Source organism: Zonotrichia leucophrys, chromosome Z (assembly GCF_028769735.1).
Source record: "Zonotrichia leucophrys gambelii isolate GWCS_2022_RI chromosome Z, RI_Zleu_2.0, whole genome shotgun sequence".
NCBI classification, from domain to species: domain Eukaryota; kingdom Metazoa; phylum Chordata; class Aves; order Passeriformes; family Passerellidae; genus Zonotrichia; species Zonotrichia leucophrys.
The window spans coordinates 38,727,919-38,746,211 of record NC_088200.1 but is presented as its reverse complement, the minus strand read 5'-3'; the positions used below and the strand labels follow the sequence as shown (position 1 = coordinate 38,746,211).

Here is an 18,293-nt window from a genome sequence, read left to right as displayed (position 1 = left end):
GATCTCATTGCTCTGTGAGCTGTATTCCCTTCTTCTACTGCACCCTTGCCTTCTTCTCTGACCAAGCAGAGTTTCAGTCCTTTGGACTGATTATTTTCTGTTGAGCCTGATGTCTGTCCTTAGCCTGATTTTGCATTTACCAGGTGTGGAAGTCCTTGCCTGGCATGGGAGACTGAATGGAACTGAAAACATGGTTAACAGTGAAACCAGACAACTTTATTTCCACAACTAAGTGAGTTTCAGGATTTGTATGCACACAGAGGAGAAGCAGGAGCAGGATAGGGCAGGCCTTAGACACTGAAGCTCCCTTTGGATCAGCAGACATTGCTCCAAAAGAAAATGGTCATGGTCCACTGCAGCCTGCACTGGATCCTGTTCATCCTGCTTCTTCAGCCACTTTTCTCCTTAAGACCTGAAGGAGCTCCTGTGCCTGACTAAAAAATTCCACCATCTTCTGGAGTGAAAATGGTGTTGGTGTTGGTCTTGGCTTCTGAGGGGGAGTTAGGGCAGTCATAGAATGTCTTGATGCCCTTCTCTGTGTCTGCGGGTCTATCTGGACCAGGATCCAGTCATAGAAGTGCTGAACGGAGGTGTAGACACCAGGCTGTTTTGCTCCTGCACAGTCTTTCACCCAGCTGGCCACACCAATGAGCCAGAAGAAGGCAGCATTGTTATCTTTGCACACCAGAGGACCACCGCTGTCACCCTGCAGTGGAGCAAGAGAGGAATAAGGTAATATTGGGTAGTTGCTGCCAGCACTAGAGCTGTCTCCTCTCTCACAGCCCTTGACGGAGCTGTATTCCTGGTAGAGAAAGTCTCAGCCCAGGTACTCAAGCCTCCAGAACCTTGGCTGGGAGCAGTGAGGGGCATGTACGGTAGGGCTGTCTCTTGTCTCTGCACAGTAATCGCGGACGTGCAGAGCACAGATGTTCCAGGGTTAGCATCTAGACCTCTGGACAGCCAAGAGTGCTAGATGTGCTTTCTGGGTGTAATGCCTCTGGGACAATGGGGGCACTGGGGAAGGACCTGCACATGGGGAAGGGGAGGGAAGCCCTAACAGTGGTGGGCAGCTGAGGCTGTGAGTGACTGGCCACAAAGCAGGACCTGGGCTGTGTTGGGGTGGTGCTGCTCAGGCTGCCCGTGCTTCTGGGGGCTGGGTGGCTTATCTCACGCTCCTACCTGGCAGGGGTTGATGCCACCCACTGAGTAACCAGCACACAGATGTTGAGTGTGGATGGCCCCTGTGTACCAGAGGCTGCTGTTACAGAGCTGGACATCAATGAGGTGGATCTTGGCCTCCTGCAGCACATCACTTGGTCTTTGAGCTGTGAGCACAGAAAGAAATGAGCATAGAGCAGTTCTTTGGCCATTCCCCTCTCTTGCTGGGGGATGAATCCCTTCCCTAGGGCTTCCCTGGGGTTCCCTAGGCAAATAGCATGTTGCTGTGCTTTCCCCCTTCTGTCTGGCTTTGGGGAGTGGTCCAGGACTACTGCTCCAGAGGCAGACATCCTACAGCCTGACTCTGGCTTTGGCCTCTGCTGTTGGGAAGCTCAACCCATTTCCCTTAAGTGCCAAGTCTGCCCTCAGGGCATGTGTCCCTTTTGTGAACCCACCTCTTGTAGTAGTAATACCCCAGCCAGCAATGTAACAGGCTTCCAGCTCCAACACTTTCAGTGTGGTGTCAGGCACACAGCCCAGCTGTACGTAGTGGTTGCACACGACAGGCTGGTCCAACTTCAGCAAGGCAATGTTGTTCCTCTCCTCACCAGGAATATAGTGTTCATGAACCCGCAGCTGCTTAATCTGGCGCACTTGCACCTCAGGGCCCAGCTTGGTCAACCGGGTGGCCCCAGCCACCACATGCCATGTGCTGGTGTTCCTAAGGAGGACATGGAGAAGGAGGTGAGAGGGAGCAGAGACGTGCTGCAGCAGCACAGGAGTTCCCTGTTCTCTGCTTTGCAAGTCAGAGAAGAAAGCAGTATGTATGACTGCCCTAGCATAACTTAGGCTCTGAGAACATTGACGTAGAGGCTTCTAGGAAGCAGTGGCAAGATCACAGTGTTCTCTTGAGTAGTCTCTCAACTGGGGTCTGCAGTGCACAGACCTTGGACATAATGCAGGGTGACAGGATGGGAGTAGCCCATGGTGCTGCCAACAGGGTACCTGCTGGTGTAGTGGAGATAGACCCATTCCCTGCTGTTCCCTACCTGGCGTTGATGAAGCAGTGGGCAGCTGTGAGGACCCACTCTGTGCTGATGAGGGACCCTCCACAGATGTGCCCTGTGCCTGGTTTCCAGGGATCCTGGATGCTGACAATCCCGGCCCAGGCTCCTGGCTGGACATCTGTGCCACCAGTGATGTTCACTTCACCATAGTCTGGAGCCATGGGGTCAAAGTCATAAGCCATGGGGCCATAGGAAGCAGCCATGGGCCAGAGACCACAGGTCCCTCTGTAAAAAGAAAGTCATTGCTTGATGGCTTGCTGCTGCTCAGGTTGAAGGTCAGCCAACTTCCCTCCCCACATGGCATTGTTTGCATGGACAGCAGAGCCAGGGAATCCCATGGGGCACACGTCTGTCCACTCCTGTTTTCTTCTTGAGCCTCCATAGAAAGTTGTGCTGCAGCTTGGGCACTGTCAAGGAATTGAAGCTTCTGCGTGGAGCTCACAAAACTGTAGTGTGGCCAGAGGGGACAGGGAACACCCCTCAAGAGTTGTCTAAACTACATCCAAGAGCCTGAGGCCACTTACCCACAGGTGTGCCATGTGCTGAGCACAGACCTGCACATGGCCAGTAGGACAAGGAGGCACAGCAAATGCATCACTGCCGTGGCATGTGCTGCAAGGAGTGAGGGCTCATTCAGTGCAGCCACCAACTAATGCAGTGCCTTTGGCCCCAGGGCTGATGTCACAGAGCAGCTGGTTCAGTGTTTTGGTAACAGTGGTCTTAGGGCGTGGACAGTGGAGGGGCAATGTAGCATCATCTTCTTTGGGTTGGAAGGGACTATAAAGATTATCTAGTTTCAACTCCCCTGCCTGAAAATCTTACTCTAAAGTAGGATGCTCAAAACCCCATCCCATCTGGCCTTGAATACTTCCAGGGATAGAACAGCTTCTTTAGACAGCCTCACCACCACCCATGAAAGTTCCAAGCAGGAAGGGAGGCAGAAGTTGGGACTGGACATTCCTGACAGGCCCCAGTGAATTCTCTGCTGGTAGGATGAGGGTGTGCAGGCCTTGTGGCAGGTAGCAACATTTGGCTTCCAGCACTGCCTGTTAAAACTCACAGGAATATACCCATGGGGTATAATCACAGCCTCTTTGGAAAGTTCACTGACACCTTGCTCTCTGCATCAGTTTGCTAATGGTCCTTCCCAAAAAACATTAAATAGAGAGCAGTATGCATGGGTTTGGGTGCTGAAGATCCAATCCAGTTACAGCTGTGATAGGTAAGCAACAAAGTGTAAGCCCAGGTACAAGCCCAATAAACCAAGTGCTCCCAAGCAGTGTCAGCCTTCCTGCACAAAGCACAGTGAAGCAAAGATGCAGCACAGTCCAGGCTGGCCCTGCCAGCTACAGTCACACCATCTGGTGGACTGCGTGTCCTTGCTGTTTATGGCTTCTATTGCTGTTCTGGGTCCACACTGACAAGGATGGTTTTGGCATCTGGGCTGTGTAGCCAAGATCATTCAATTTGAGGTAGACAGGTAAATGAGCCTTACTTGGTCTTATCATATGCAAGCTGTTACAGCTCCAGAGCTCAGTCCCCAAGGGGACTGGGTGCCAGAAGCCAGCTCGCTCTCAGACCAAGGCCGCGGGACAGCCCTAGCATGCAGGGAATATTCAGCTCTTAGTGATTACGCAGCTCTTATGATTTCAGCTTTGCTTGCTAGGTAGCTTTTCCCTTGGCCTAAGGTTCCAGCAGACGGTAGAGAGAGGAGAAGCCGAAGATGCCGGCTGTCCCACGAGTATGGCTTTATTGGAGGGTCCGTGTTCCACAAGTATGGCTTTATTGGAGGGTCCGTGAAGGGTCTCAGCTCTTCTTCTTCCGAGTTAGTAGGGGTACAGTATGCTACTTTTATACCCTTGGCCCGGATCCAATCCTGACCAATGGCAAAGGGGTTAGAGTGACCATAAGTGACCAATAGTAGGGTTAACTCAATATTGCCTTACATGGCTATAGGGATGGGGTACAAGGCAGATGTCCCTGGAGACAGGAAACTTCTTTGCTGCTGTGTCAGCATTCTATTCTCCAAGAGGCCCTGGCTAAACCTGAGGGGTTTACTGCATACCGGGAATGATGGTCCTGTGGGGCTCTCAGCCCCTCTCGCTAATCTCCATGGCTTTGGTAAATCCCATACCAGTCTCATCTCATCAGTTTGGCTGTTACAGTCTTGTTCACCTGCTGGAGTGTAGGGCAGTCGTGGTAGAAAAGGAGCCAGCCATGTCTATTGAAGTTGCTGAGCAGAGCTAGTTCCCTGGAGGGGAGAAACAGTGTCTCTCTTCTGGTGTCTTCTCATAGAAGCCACTTGTGCTGTTCTACCTTGTCTCCCTTTACAAGACTTTGCCACTTAAATCCAGTGAAAGGTTGCAGAGAAAAGCCATGAGAGCACAACAGAGAGGTGGTCAAAAGGGCCTAATGATGAGAAACCCAGTCTGGTTAACTTCTCAGGGAGAAGGTGAAGGATCAGGAACAGAAGCTTGGTACTAAAGAAGACTTCAGCCTGGCAAGAAATACTTCACAAGATCTAGCTGATAGTAGGCGAGCTCAAACAGAAGGTGAGATGAGTTTTGTTGTTTTGATTTTTTACCAGTAAGTGAAATTACTGTTAAGGCAGCTTGTGAAAGTCAGTCAGGGACAAATAAATTTGGACCCTGGTGAGCACCGTCATTTCTTGGGTTAATAATTTTTCTGATGGTTTACTTTAAAGAAGAGGGTAGCATTTTCCCAAGTGGTCTTGAGTTTTGGAAACCCTACTCCAGGAGATCGTTCCAAAGCAGGTGGCTTAGACAAATGCAACTTTATGATTTTGCTTCAAATCTGTCCTGATGGCCCAGGTGTGACTATTCCAGAAAGTCTGCCCAGGCAGTTCCATACTCAGAATTAAGCCATTTTGATTCCAGTCTGAGGTGCAAATTCTTTTGAGGCACAACATAGATGCAAAGCACCCTAAGCCCACCCTTTGTAATCCCTTGCTAAACCTTCTACCATAATTGGGTACTTTGTGCAAGCACCACACGGTTCTCATGTGATGATCTGCTTGGAAAGGTTTTGGAGGGAAAATATTTAAATGGAATATATTTAAACATGAGGATTGTTTAAAAAAAAATCTCATTTTGGGATGAAATTTTTTTTCTGTTGCTCCTCTAAGTGCTGAAAGTTTGCTTCTTTAATGTTTCTGAAGAGCCTATATTTTGCTCCTGTAAATGGTACTCACACAATGTTTTGTGTATCTATTTCTATAGGAGAGACAAGAAGACATGAAAGCAAATAGAAAAGTGGAACAATGCATAGAGAAAATAAAAAGATGGGGGGGAAGTGAACTAAAGTGAGTACTTCAGTTTACAAGAAAATACCAAAGGGAAGAAATGATCAATTGGAGATCAAAATATGTTAAAATCACAGATTCTGAAAGGAAGAGTTGGGAAGTATACCGTAACACTTCAAAATTGACAAAAAAAGGAGTTTTATGTTAAAAAATATTTTTTGTCTATTCATTAATCTCCAGTAAGTGTAAAAAAAATTTAAAATTTAATATACATTATTTGCCTTGCTTGACTGAATTGAACTGGCAAGTATAAGAGTATGCCTTTTTGTGAACCCATCTCTCAATTTTAAAGTTATTTGCAGAAAGATCTGCACCTCAAATCAACAAGACACTTTCCTCTCTCTGATTGCTGCCCCAGACGCTGTAACTGTTAGTGCTGTGTGTGTGAGGGGTGAGTGATCCCCAGCACAGTTGGGTCCTGAGCAGTGCAAACTGTGTTGGTTAGCCTGGAGGAAAGGACACTGGGGAGACCCTACTGCTTTATTCAGCTCCCTGAAAGGAGGCTGCAGGGAAGTGGGGGCTGGTCTCCTAGGTAAACAGCAGTAGGACCAAAGGAGCCAGCCCTCCGGTTGCTCCAGCTAAGGTCTAGGTTAGAAAATTTCTTTACCAAAAGGCTTGTCAAGCTTTGGAATAGGCTGCCCAGGGAAGGGATTGAGTAGCCATCACTGTATATATTTAAAAACCACAAAAACATGATGCTTAGGGAACATGGCTTAGTGGTGGTCAGTGCTAGTACAGCATAGCAAACATATGGAAAAGGGTAAAAGGTCACTTTCAGTTACTGGTGACACTTGATATTCTCTGTGGTGTTCATTTGAGTTTTTTCCTTAAGGATGTCTTCTAAGATATCTTTAAGACACACAGCTGGACATTTTCCCTTTATGCAATTAGCTTAGAACTAGTAATGCATAATTTATTAAGGAATATAGCCAGAAGCCATTAAAGAAGGGTCTAGACTAATTTATTCATGTTGAAAAAAGTTGTTATAGTTTAGGATTTGTATGATGATGTAACAATGATGACAAACATTCAAAGTTACCCTTTTTAAGTGCTTCTTGAAAAGTTAGAAGGCTTGACCATGGTTTTGTATCTCGACCACACCTCTGGGACTAGGAGATGAGCTTCCTTTCTGTTTCCCCTTGTGTTACCTGGAAATAAAGACACCTATGAAATTTTTCAATTAATTGATAAGAGGGTAATGTGCAAGAAGAAGATTACTTCAAGCATGTATATTTTCATTTCAGATTTGATAATGGAAGTACTTGGAATATAGATCAAATCCACATTTGCGTATTGATAGTACCAAAATTTTGGTTTTCCTCATTCTTTTGGTATAGGTTGACCTTTATTTTCTTATTTGATATCAGTAAAAATAACAGACCTGTAAAAGAGGTGCCCTCATCCCTGTTTTGATTTATATAAGGTCCATTCCCAATTCTGAAAAGCTCAAGATTACAAAAGTAGTTTAAAAGTAGCTCAGTCCTTCTTCCTATTTTCTGCTTGGTGTGTCTGTTCTTTCAGAGGCATAGTGTGAAATGTCTCCATATGTCCATTCTAGGCGATAATGACACCCCAGTGCTGAATAGCGTGTATGTGAAAAGGTAAGGTAAGATTAGGAAGGCTGAAATTTGGCCTTTTGGAAGACAGAAGAAAGGGAAATAATTGTTTAGCCACACTTCACCTGCCACTTACACGTGCCATTTACAGTTAGGATACCTGCATTTGGTTGGAACACAGAAAAAAACAATTTTTCCCTGAACACTTTATGTGTTTTTAGATACTAGAAATATTTTTGTAGGATCAACCTGTGCAGCTTGTGCAGTGCAGCTGTGGATGTGTTTTTGACAACGTATTGTGGTAAGTTTGTATGTCTGGGATCTAATTTCTTGTTTTTCCCTCTCTTTCCCCAAATCCTACAGCTACAGTACCCTCCTTGTCTAACAGAGCACAGTGGCTGTTGAATAAAGAGCCAGGAATTAACCTCACAAGTGTGAACAGAGCTGTTGGAAAATAGCTAACTATTGTATGTAATATTTCTGGTTTTGCTGTTAATAACAGATGCCTAGAAATGTGAACACATTGGGAATCAGAGAATCACAATTTGTTTAGATTGGAAAATACCTTTAAGAACATCATGTCCAGTCATGAACCAGGCACAGCCAAGTCCACCACTAAACCATGTCCCTAAGTGTCCCATCCATATGAATTTTAAATCCCTCCAGGAATGGTAACTCAACCACTCTCCTGGACAGCATGTTCCAAGGCTTGGCCACTTTTTCTGTGAAGAAATTTTTCTTAATATCCAATCTAAACCTCTCCATGAGAACTTGAGGTTATTTTCTCTTATCCAGTCACTTGTAACGTGGGAGAACAGACTGACCCCCACCTGGCTACAGCGTCCTTTCAGAACAACTCCTTTCAGGCAGTTGTAGAAAGTGATAAGGTCCCCCCAAACCTCCTCTCCTTTTCTCTAGGCTAGCTCCCTCAGCTGCTCCTCATGAGATTTGTATTCAGAACCCTTTACAGGTCCATTGCTCTTCTCTGGATACACTCCAGCACCTCAATGCCTTGCTTGTACTGAGGGGCCCAAAACTGAGCACAGGATTTGAGGTGTGGCTTCCCCAGTTCCCAGTACAGGGGGTCAGTCCCTGACCTGCTCCTGCTGCCACACCATTGCTGGCACAGGCCAGGATGCCATTGGCCTTCTTGGCCACCTGGGCACTGCTGGCTCATGCTCAGCTGCTGTCACCAGCACCCCCAGGGCCTTTTCCTGGGGCAGCTTTGCAGCCACTCTGCCCCAGCCTGTGGCACTGCCTGGGCTTGCTGTGACCCAAGGGCAGGACCCAGCACTGGGCCTTGTTGAGCCTCACACCACTGGGCTCAGCCACCCTGGTGTTGTCTCTGAGCTGGGTGAGGGTGCCACAGTGAACAACTGCCTTCCTAACATGCAGCTAGCTTCCCTCATTGTTTCTAGTCTGTTAAACAAGCGACTTGACCTTGATTTTTCTCTTGCCATCCGCAAATGAAAGGAAAAGAGAAAGGAGCAAATGAGCATGTTTCTGTATAATGAAACAACCCTTTTTAACATGTAATGATCCTTTTTTCTTTTTTGTCTCTTGGATTTAGTACCCACCACTATTCATCTTTCTTATCAGTAAAATCTAGGGGGGGGACCTATTTAGAAAAAATGTGGGAAAAAAAATCTTTCTTACCACTCTGGAGAAAAAAACAGCCAATATTTGCTATCTTTAGGCTAAGTAGTTTAAGTAACAATTCCAGCTGCTGTTGCATGGCAACCCTAAAACCTGCCCAGAAATCTGGCAAGACCATCAGATTGCTGATACGACCTTCTGCACTCTACTGCTTTTGATATTAGAAATGCATAAGAGAAAACTCTCATTTTTTAAAATAAATTTCAGCCTATCTTTGACTATAGCACAGCCATTATGTCTCTCTGACTCCCTGGCTTTCAGTTAGAGAGTAGAGTAATCCCTAGGACTGCAGCACACACTTGCATCCTGAATGAAGTACGTTTGGCTTTGATTTCTCAGCTGAGATTCTTTTTCTGTTTAAGACCAGGAACTAATTGCTCAATAAAAGCAGTTATAACATAATTAAATTGTTGCTTCTTTTAAAAACCACACATCTCCATGCTTCACCCATTTTCTGTAGCTAGATATTAATTATTAATGGCTTAACTTGGGGCAATGTGCTACAAGACTTTACATTAAGTTTGCTTTACTTAAAAGAAAGTTTGTGAGCAATGATAGACTAGGATTATGACACATGATTAAGGAATGAAAAATTAAGTTAAAAAATTCCATTTGCTGGCTGACCACTCTTAACTTTTTTCTAGGGACAACCTGTATTAAGTAATTTTGCTTTCTATACTAAATGATACTAAGTAATATTTCAAGTATTTCCACACCGTCTTAGCTCAATTTACGCAAATGAGCATTGCAGAAGAGGACACTAAAATGTGTTTATCTTATAATAAACAGAGCAACCTCTAAGTCAAAGAAACCCACTGTTTATTTTCTCTGAGTGATTAATCTCTGGACAAAAATTGTTGTTTCTTGCCTGAATAGAACAGTCTTTGATAGATTTGTAAAATATGCATCAAATATGTCAGTGATTCTTGGAACTAACATGTTCCTGCGTGACTGCTGATTCTATGGTATGTTTCTGCAAGAGGGGTGATGTTTATCAGTAAGTTCTGAAGTGCACTTCTGTTAATTTGTGTTGATAATTGCCTTTTATTAGTCCTTGAAATTAGAACTGTCAGGAATTAATAATAGTACATACATTAAAAGAAAATTGACATATGTCCATTTGTATTTAGTTTAACAGCTGATAGTAACATTTTTAATACTTAAAAAAAAAGAACCAGAAAGTCTGCATCAGTTATAACAGTTAAGAAAACGGCAGACTTAAGAACTGACTTAAACTATCTACTGAGAAGGCTTCCATTTTGGAGTAGGCAATTGTTAATTAGCAGTTCTTTTGTCTGTCTACAACTCTGGGAGTTCTTTATCTTAACATTTTGAAACCTCAGTCAATTTGTCTCCCCATAATATCCAAGTTATCCCTTTTTTGTACTTATAGATCTTTTCAGTATATTCTAGAAATATGTCTTGGAAGAGAAAACTAAGTATAGGACCACCTTGGTGAGTGTTATTTAAGGAGGAAACTTCTATTGTAAAGAATTATGTTTCACATTAAAGACAAATTTTCATTTCCTGTGATTTCCTGATTTGTTGAAGTTGCCTGAGTGGTAAGAGGAGAGAGAAATTAGTATTCTATGTCCTATCATTGCAAAAAAAGATGAACTCTCAATTTTTCTAGGTAAGAAATTATTTTCACTAAAATACACCATTGTATTTTACAGTGGTGGTCAGCTCTTGTAGGACAGGAAATAAGGCACACCTACTGTAGAAGAACAGGTTTCTGACCTTATTATTACAGTTACAGTTTATTGTATTTGTGCAGGCATTGTTATTTTGTATTAGCAGTGGTTACTTATATAAGTCCAAATTCTATTTAGGCTGCGTGACAAAGAACAAAAGACAAAAACTTCATATAACTTTGATAATGATTTAGTGCTGTGACAAAATAGTTGACATTTACTTGAACTAATATGTTCTTAAATCCCTTGCTGTTTCCTTTTGTTATACATGACTGGAGGAATCAGCAGTATGCCAAGATGCACTCTGCTAAGTAAGTATATTGGCGTTGGAAATGAAGGACACGTCCTTTCTGTTTTAAATGCAAACGGAGGAAAAAAATTCTACCTGCTGCAATCTGTTCCAACTGAGCAGGGACCTTAATTAGGTGTTTACAGCAGCATATTTTATAAGAAAAGCTGTTAATTACAGATCAAAACAAGCAGAAGGAAGGAGCCATCAATTTTTCCAAAAGAAGAAGAAGAAAAAGAGAGGATTTTAAAGTAAAACAGGCTGTGCTCTATTCTCATTCTTATGCTTTATTTAGCACAAAAATATGCAAATACAGCTGGTGGAACTATTTTTTTTCTCTGGAAGTACCCATGGAAAACACATTAATTGTTTCCTGTTTTGTATTTTTGACTCAGATGTATATGAAAATTCCACAGTAAAGCTACAAAACAAATACTCATGGAGTCTGATGAAAATTACTTAATTTTCATTGGCATATCAAAAGTGCAGCACTAAAAAATATCAGTTTCTTTAGATCTGACCAGTGACATTGACAGTGCCTAGCTTTCTTACATTTTTGCTTTGGCTAATAGTGGTTGCAAGTCTAAAAGCTTTTTGTAAGGATAATTACGAACAAATTTACTGATTTTCTAAAATCTCTGTTCTTATTCTCAGCACCCATTGCATGAGTGGCTTTAAAGATGATACAAGTCTATTTATTTACAAGCAAAAGAAATTTTTAATAAGTTTTGAAGCAACAAAAGAAGTAGAAATCACTTTCAGAGTGCTATTACTTGTTTGTGAGAAAGCACCAAGTAAAATGTTCAAATTGTGTGTTACATCTAGAAATACCCTAAGTTATATGAAGTAGTATTCTGGTTTGAAAATTGAAAGTAATGGATAACTTTTTTTTCATAGTTGCTAGCCAATTAACCATATTGAGTTCAACAATGTTGACTACTGTTCTTATATACTGTTCTTAGAGTGCTCGGTTGTGAAATCCTGCCACAGCAGTAACCATATTTAATAGACTTTCTTTGTGAGGCTTCATTACATTTCTTTTTTGAATTGATTCTTTTCCATTCATCCTCTGCCTTCCCATAACAATTACCAGAACTTTGAAAGAAAAACCAAAGGCAAAGAATACTTCTCAAAAGAAGAAAAAAAAAGGCATATTCAATAGCAAGAGATAACTTACAGAGCATTTGTAAGGTTTTAAAAAATTACAGGTTTTAAACTAGGACACGTTAATTCCTGTGCATAGTGGGAGATTCTGCCAACACATATGGCCTGACTGCTTCAAAGTGTCCCAGATGCAAATATTTGCCTCTGTACCACATGGATGGATAGTAGGGAAGGGGCAGTTCTGGACATTTTTTTCTGATTTAAAACAACTCCCTACTAATTTTACAGCATAAGGTAAAAAGAAAAGATTGGACTTCACCAGACAGTGAAACCTTTCACTTCCCTGAAGGCAACAAGATGTTATACTTAAGAGCAAAAGAAAGCCTCTGCCTTTGCAAAGTAAACAACAGTGGATTTGGCAGCATTTCACACTTGCTTGCACAGCTGCAAATCAAGATGAAAAGTCTTACAATCCAAATTTGAAATAATGTTTTTTTTAACAAATTCAGTAATACCACAGAGAATTGATTTCCTGGCTTTATTCCAGTGATATTTTTCTGACACACATTGGCTGAGCGTTGTGCTTACCTGTTCAATTTCATAAAACTCTTTATTAAGTACTAAAAAGCTGCCAATAGTTTTTACTACAATAGTTTTTACTGCAGAGTAAAATAAAAAATATATTGGAATTTATTAAGTTTACCTAGTTCAGCTAGTGCTATAAGCTGCAGAATTGTATATTTTTATCAGAAGCACTTTATTATTCCATCCATTTATACATATGGATAGAATATATCATAATACAGCATCTGAAAACAGAGGTTCCTAATAGACCTACTGGTGTTGTATAAAATCAGTTTGCAGCTGTGCATCACTATATGTGAGTCACATGAGAAGGGAATATTGTCCTTCCAGCTCTTTTTTTTAATCTGAAATTTAGCTTGCACTAACATTTAAACTTGAATTGCACCAGACTCAGTTTTATTCCTGAGAGATCATTTGACAGAGAAAGAACTATTTCTTTGCATTTGTTTTTACTGTTTTACAGTACGCTTGCATAGGTTCACTGGTCTTACTTTTAAAAATATTCTTACCAATATTCTAGGTTATTGAACAAAACCCACAGCATGTTCATGATGTGAATGCGTCATGTCAGAAGATCTTCAAGCACTGTAGTATATGGTAGAGATAATTCATGCTATTTATGTATAAAATATTGTAAGATTCAAACTATGTCTTTTGACTACCCCAGCCAGGAGCAGAGTCTTATTTTTATTCAATCAGTTTCTGGACAAACTTAAGATAATAGAACCTTCCTGGACCATGATCACTGACTTCCCTGGAATGTCCGAGCCACTCAAGAGTGATCTGCACCTCGAAGATTGCATCTACTACCGGCGCCACCCTTTACATGTGAATACCGACTTCTCTGGAGTGCTCTGATATCATCTGGACACCTGGAACCGGACTTTTGTCCAACCCTGCACATGTTTGGCCCCAGTTCTGCATGTGAAGGGACACAAAGAACATTCAGTCATTTCTGCCCCAGGCAAAATAAACTGTATATAAGCTTGCTGGGAGAAGCAGTGGGGTTGAACAGGGGGAGACTCTGACATTCAGGGGTCAGGTCCATTTGTTCACCCAGTGACGAAACCCAGGCTCGACACTGACTCTTGGCTGTGGTGGTTGTTTTTTGAAATTCTGTTTTGCTGATGATCTAAAAAAATCATTGCTAAATTTTCTTATAAATTTGCTCCCAATTTGATCATTTATAACAAGCAATATGCAGCATTCATTCTTTAAAAATTCAGCACCTCTTTCCAGGTAGTTCCCTGTGTGAGGATAATCCTGTGGCTCACCACAGAAGTCTGTTAAATACTGCAATTTTCTCTCAATGGACTTAGCAATTTGGTTCATTTTGAGGCATGAACCTCGAGACATCTTGTATACCCTTGTTATATATGGTAGAGATAATTCATGCTGTAGAAATAGATACATGTTTGTATAAAATATTAGTGAAATCCAAAACTATGCCTGTAGCCACTCTGGTGGGAACAGAGTTCTATTCACATTATAACCAGTTCCCGGGCAGTGTTAAGATAATATCAGACCTGTTACCATATGAATGGGACAGTCCTTGCCATGAGCTATGCCTGCAACCACTCTGGGCGGGAACAGTTATGCACATTGTAACCAGTTCCCGGACAGCATTGAGACAATACCAGATCTGTTACCGTATGAATGGGACAGTCCTGGGCCATCAGAGAGGATTTCCTCTGGCACCTGCACCTGGAAGATAACATCTGGACCTTCCTGGACGATGATTAATGGAATGTCTCAAAGAAGCTCACAAGACTTCCACCTGGATATGATTAAATCTCGGCACTCAGGAGCTGACATCACCCTACTAAATGTGAATACATCTTCTGCCTGGGTACTCAGACATTCATCTGGGTCCCCGAGCTCGTCTTTGTCTGTTTCTGCACATGTATGGATCCAACTCTACATGTAAAAAGACACAAAGAAATATGTGGTCATCCCTGCCTCAGGCAGAATGAACTGTATATAAGCTGGCTGCTGGGAGCACTCAGAGTGAACTTCTGGGGGAATGCTGTCACTCTGTCAGCCGGAACCCTAGTTCACCCAGCGTTCGCACCCAGGGCTGATGCTGTCTTGGCTGTGGTAGGTTTTTTGGGTTTTTTTCGAAATTTCTATTTTTGTTATTGATCTAATAAATCCTTGTTAAATTTTTCAAAAATTTGGCTACCGATTTGATAATTTTTAACACCCTTTATAAGTGTTCTGAGATTTCTCTATGCCTAGAGAAATCTAACAGAACATATCTGTAAATTCCCCTCAGCACAGCGTGATAAAAATTACAGGATATGTGTGTCTTTCACCTTTTCTGTAGCTCTATGAGAAGTTTTGATAGTACAACCTATATAAATATCTATCTTTCATTTGTGTACCTAGCAAATGAAGAAATCTATAGAGTTGTAGAACAGATTTTAATGAGATCTCTCACTATGTAATGCCGTCCACTAGCACATTTATATATGTAGGCCTCATTCTGAACAAATGAGCTAGAGTCAAATCAGAAATGCAGATATAATTTTAATACCAAAAACATAACTGCAGCGTTACCTCTAGCACAATATGATCAACCTTTAGCCTTCCACATGCTGCTGAAAGGCTGGTTTGAGTGAAAAGCCCCAGGAAAACAGACCCTCCTCCTCTGAGGAAGTTACATGCTGCTCAAAATAATTAAGAAACAGCTGTAGTTTCAGAGATTTTTCTCCAAGTCAACGGCCATTTGCAGATCTTTAAAGATAGTTTATGACATTATGGAAAGTAGTCCCTAAAACTGTGGGAATTGTAAATGGCTGGAGCTTCCTGGGTGAGGCCATGAAACCACTGAAGGTAGCATCAGGCAATAATTGGCTTGTTATTTTTAGTAACATTTAATAAAGCAGGGTGAGAGATTTCTAGTATAAAATTAAGATGGCACAACAAAAGATTGCTTTGTTACACAGTTATAAAAAAATACTGCTATTATAAATGATCAAATGGTGAGCCAAACTTAAAAGAAAATTTAGCAAAGATTTATTAATTCGTCTGTGAGACCGAAGTTCGGTTGTTGAAACCACCACAGCCAAGGGTCAGCATGGAGCCCGGGATTGGCGCCAGGTGAACATGGATCTGATCCCGAGTGTCAGAGTCTCCCCAGTTCACAAATAAGTTCTTATACAGTTTATTCTGCCCCAGGCAGAGATGACCGAATGTTCTTTGTGTCTTTTCACATGCATCGCTACTATTTTCCATGTGCAGAGGTGGACAAAGGCTGTGTCCAGGTGTCTCGGTGTTGTCAGTTGGCTCTGGAGAAGCCATGTATTCACATGTATCAGGGTGGCACCGTTGGTTATCTCAACAGATGCAATTGGCGGGGCAATAATCGTTTTCAGGTGGGCCCAGTGACCTGGAGAAGCCTAAGATTACGATTATCGACCTAGAAGCTTCTATTCTTACGTTAAAGCGTCAATGTTTATCTTAAAGTGGTCCGAGAACTAGATGTATATGAATAAGACAACTGCTTTCGGCCAGGATGGTCAAAAGACATGGTTTGGATTTTACAATATTTTATACATTAATAGCATGAATTATCTCTACCATATACTACACTTTTTTATGTGGTATGCTGCCTCTGAATTATAACAGAATTTATCATTCTACCCTGCACAAGGAGTGGAATGAGGCTTCTGATGCAATGTCACATAGTTCACTATTTATCCTTCCCAAATTTAGTCTGTACAGGGATTGGTGGTTTGAAGCCTCTATGAGAAGGCAACAAATGCAAGAATGTCCGAATCCAAATACCAGCCAGCCATTGTTTAGTTCTCGAGAGTCTGGCAAGTTTCCCTTGCCAATAATGAAAGGAGTACATGAAATCCGAATTCAACTGAGAGATTTGTTGTATCTCCTATTGACCTGCATGTCTGTTTTGATCTCACATTTCAGTCTCAATCTGTACACTTATTTTCTATGGGGAAAAACCTTACACTGTGAATTTTTTGTGAAAATTTCACATCTTTTTAAGGAAGAAAGTAAATGAGAGGGAGGAAAACAACAGCAGCAGACAGTGCTGTCAGGTTGGATTCATGGTCATGTAGTAGGCTCCTCTTCAATAAATTACAGCAGTAAGAAAGGCTTTTTGTGGCTTATCAACTGCAGATGGTTGATTTTTTTACATTCACCCCAAACAGATATATTTAAATTTTTGTAAGCAGTGATATATACATAGCAATTCATGGTAAGTTGTATTTTCAGTAGCATTCATTTTGAGTGTCTGTCTATCTGAAGTGGTATTAGACTGTTCTATCCTTAGGAATAGTATAGGAAATCAATGTGTTTAAGAGACCCAGTGATTCACTGCATGTTGCGTGTGCTAGACCCAAAGAATTCTTTGCAATAATTATGACAACTGCGATATCAAAAAACAACTTTGATGCATCTGGATCTAACTGCGGTGAAATAACTATGGTGTTAATTTTCTTGGTGTTAATTTGCTTAACTAAGTTTCTACATGTTGTGCTTGCTTCTTTTTTTTTTTTTTTAAGATAAAAACACCCTAAAAAAAGAGGGAGGGTGTCACAGACATCTTTTGTGGAAAATCCTTTCTTTAGGAGTTTTCCTCTTCTGGGAAGCTGAGGCCCCAGAAGAAAAATGTAAACAATTATTATCTGCTGCTGTGGAATGTAACAGGTGCACCTGTGATTGGTCTTCTGTGAGCATTTGGATTTGCTGACCACTCACAGGAGAGTTTGTCCTTGCTTTCTGCCTGGACACAGAACTTTGTTATTAGATTCCTATTCTATTCTTAGCTTAGCAGCTTCTGCAACTTTCCTCTCTATTCCTTCCAGTATAGTCATAATGTATTATATATCATAAATTAATAAATCCAGCCTTCTGATCATGAAGCAAGATTCTCGTCTATCTCTCTCACCCTGAGGAACCCTCACAAGTCATGTAACAGGGAGGGGAAAAAAGAAAAAAGGCATTTAGAGGTTGGAAGAGTAAGTCTCCAGACTCCATGCATTTTATTCTTCCTTAAGCCCTGGCATGTGAGATACATGTTTCTACGTTTCATAATTAGAAAACACACATATTTACAACTGTGCATTGATCAGATGGGAGCTAAAACTGGGGAAAGATGCACTGTCACAATGTAGCTGGGGAGTCAGCAGGATAGAGGACAAGAGTTCAATAGGAGAGTCAGGCAGAAAAATTACTTTCTTGCTTTAAGCATCCAAGAGGTCACTGAATACCTGTTAACTGCTCAGGTTCAGCTGCCCAGGTTGAACCCACACTGACTTTAGTGACACTCTGATGGACATATTTACAGAAGAAAAACAAAAGTAAAGTCAAGAAAACAAAGAAAAGGGAGCAGGAAGTATAAAAATATCTATCAGTGGCTGCCCCTCCCCAGATTAGCCATTTCTGAGGCATGTGATCTCACAACACTAAATGGAGACTTCAGCCCGATTTTGCTGGGACTTCAGCATTTTTTTGCAGGAGGTTTTAGATGTTCCTTTCGTAACCGGTTAGTCTGTAGTCAGATATCCAGTGGATCACGATTTCAAACTACTGCCAACAGAGCAATGCTCAATGGCTCAATGGAACTTAAGATAATAAATCTTATGTTTAATGGCCTCTGAACAAAAGTTAGTGTTAAGCTTTTGCTTTGAATTGTTATTTTTAATTTGATTTTTTTTCTACAGTAAACATTTGTGAGTATCTGTGAAGAAATCCCAATCTTTAGCATTTCTTCACTGATGCAAGGGGAAGGAGAGACTTACTTTCAGAGTTAGGAGTAGATTTCTATGCTAAGGTGATCTCTGACTACAGAGATCCTCAAATGTACATTAATCAAACACTCATAACAGCATTAAT

At 41.7% G+C, this 18,293-nt stretch overlaps 2 protein-coding genes across 2 annotated transcripts in view; one reads left to right on the top strand and one right to left on the bottom strand.

The window, feature by feature from the left end:
- Window positions 1-18,293, top strand: part of PUM3 (pumilio RNA binding family member 3) — a 69,881-nt gene that overhangs the window by 25,140 nt on the left and 26,448 nt on the right. The gene's annotated exons all lie outside the window — the stretch shown is intronic.
- Window positions 197-2,444, bottom strand: LOC135459805 (acrosin-like). The gene is made up of 4 exons (XM_064736172.1): window positions 2,208-2,444; window positions 1,614-1,879; window positions 1,180-1,325; window positions 197-706 (listed from the first exon to the last, which is right to left on the bottom strand). The coding sequence occupies exons 1-4, from the start codon at window positions 2,426-2,428 to the stop codon at window positions 377-379; spliced, it is 963 nt and encodes a 320-aa protein (XP_064592242.1). The 5' UTR covers window positions 2,429-2,444; the 3' UTR covers window positions 197-376.

Coding starts and splice junctions, on each gene's coding strand:
- LOC135459805 (XM_064736172.1), bottom strand. CDS start 2,428: ATGGCTGCTTCCTATGGCCCCATGGCTTATGACTTTGACCCCATGGCT. Junction 1,880..2,207: donor CACTGCTTCATCAACGCCAG/GTAGGGAACAGC, acceptor TGTCCTCCTTAG/GAACACCAGCACATGGCATG. Junction 707..1,179: donor GTGGCATCAACCCCTGCCAG/GTAGGAGCGTGA, acceptor GCTCCACTGCAG/GGTGACAGCGGTGGTCCTCT.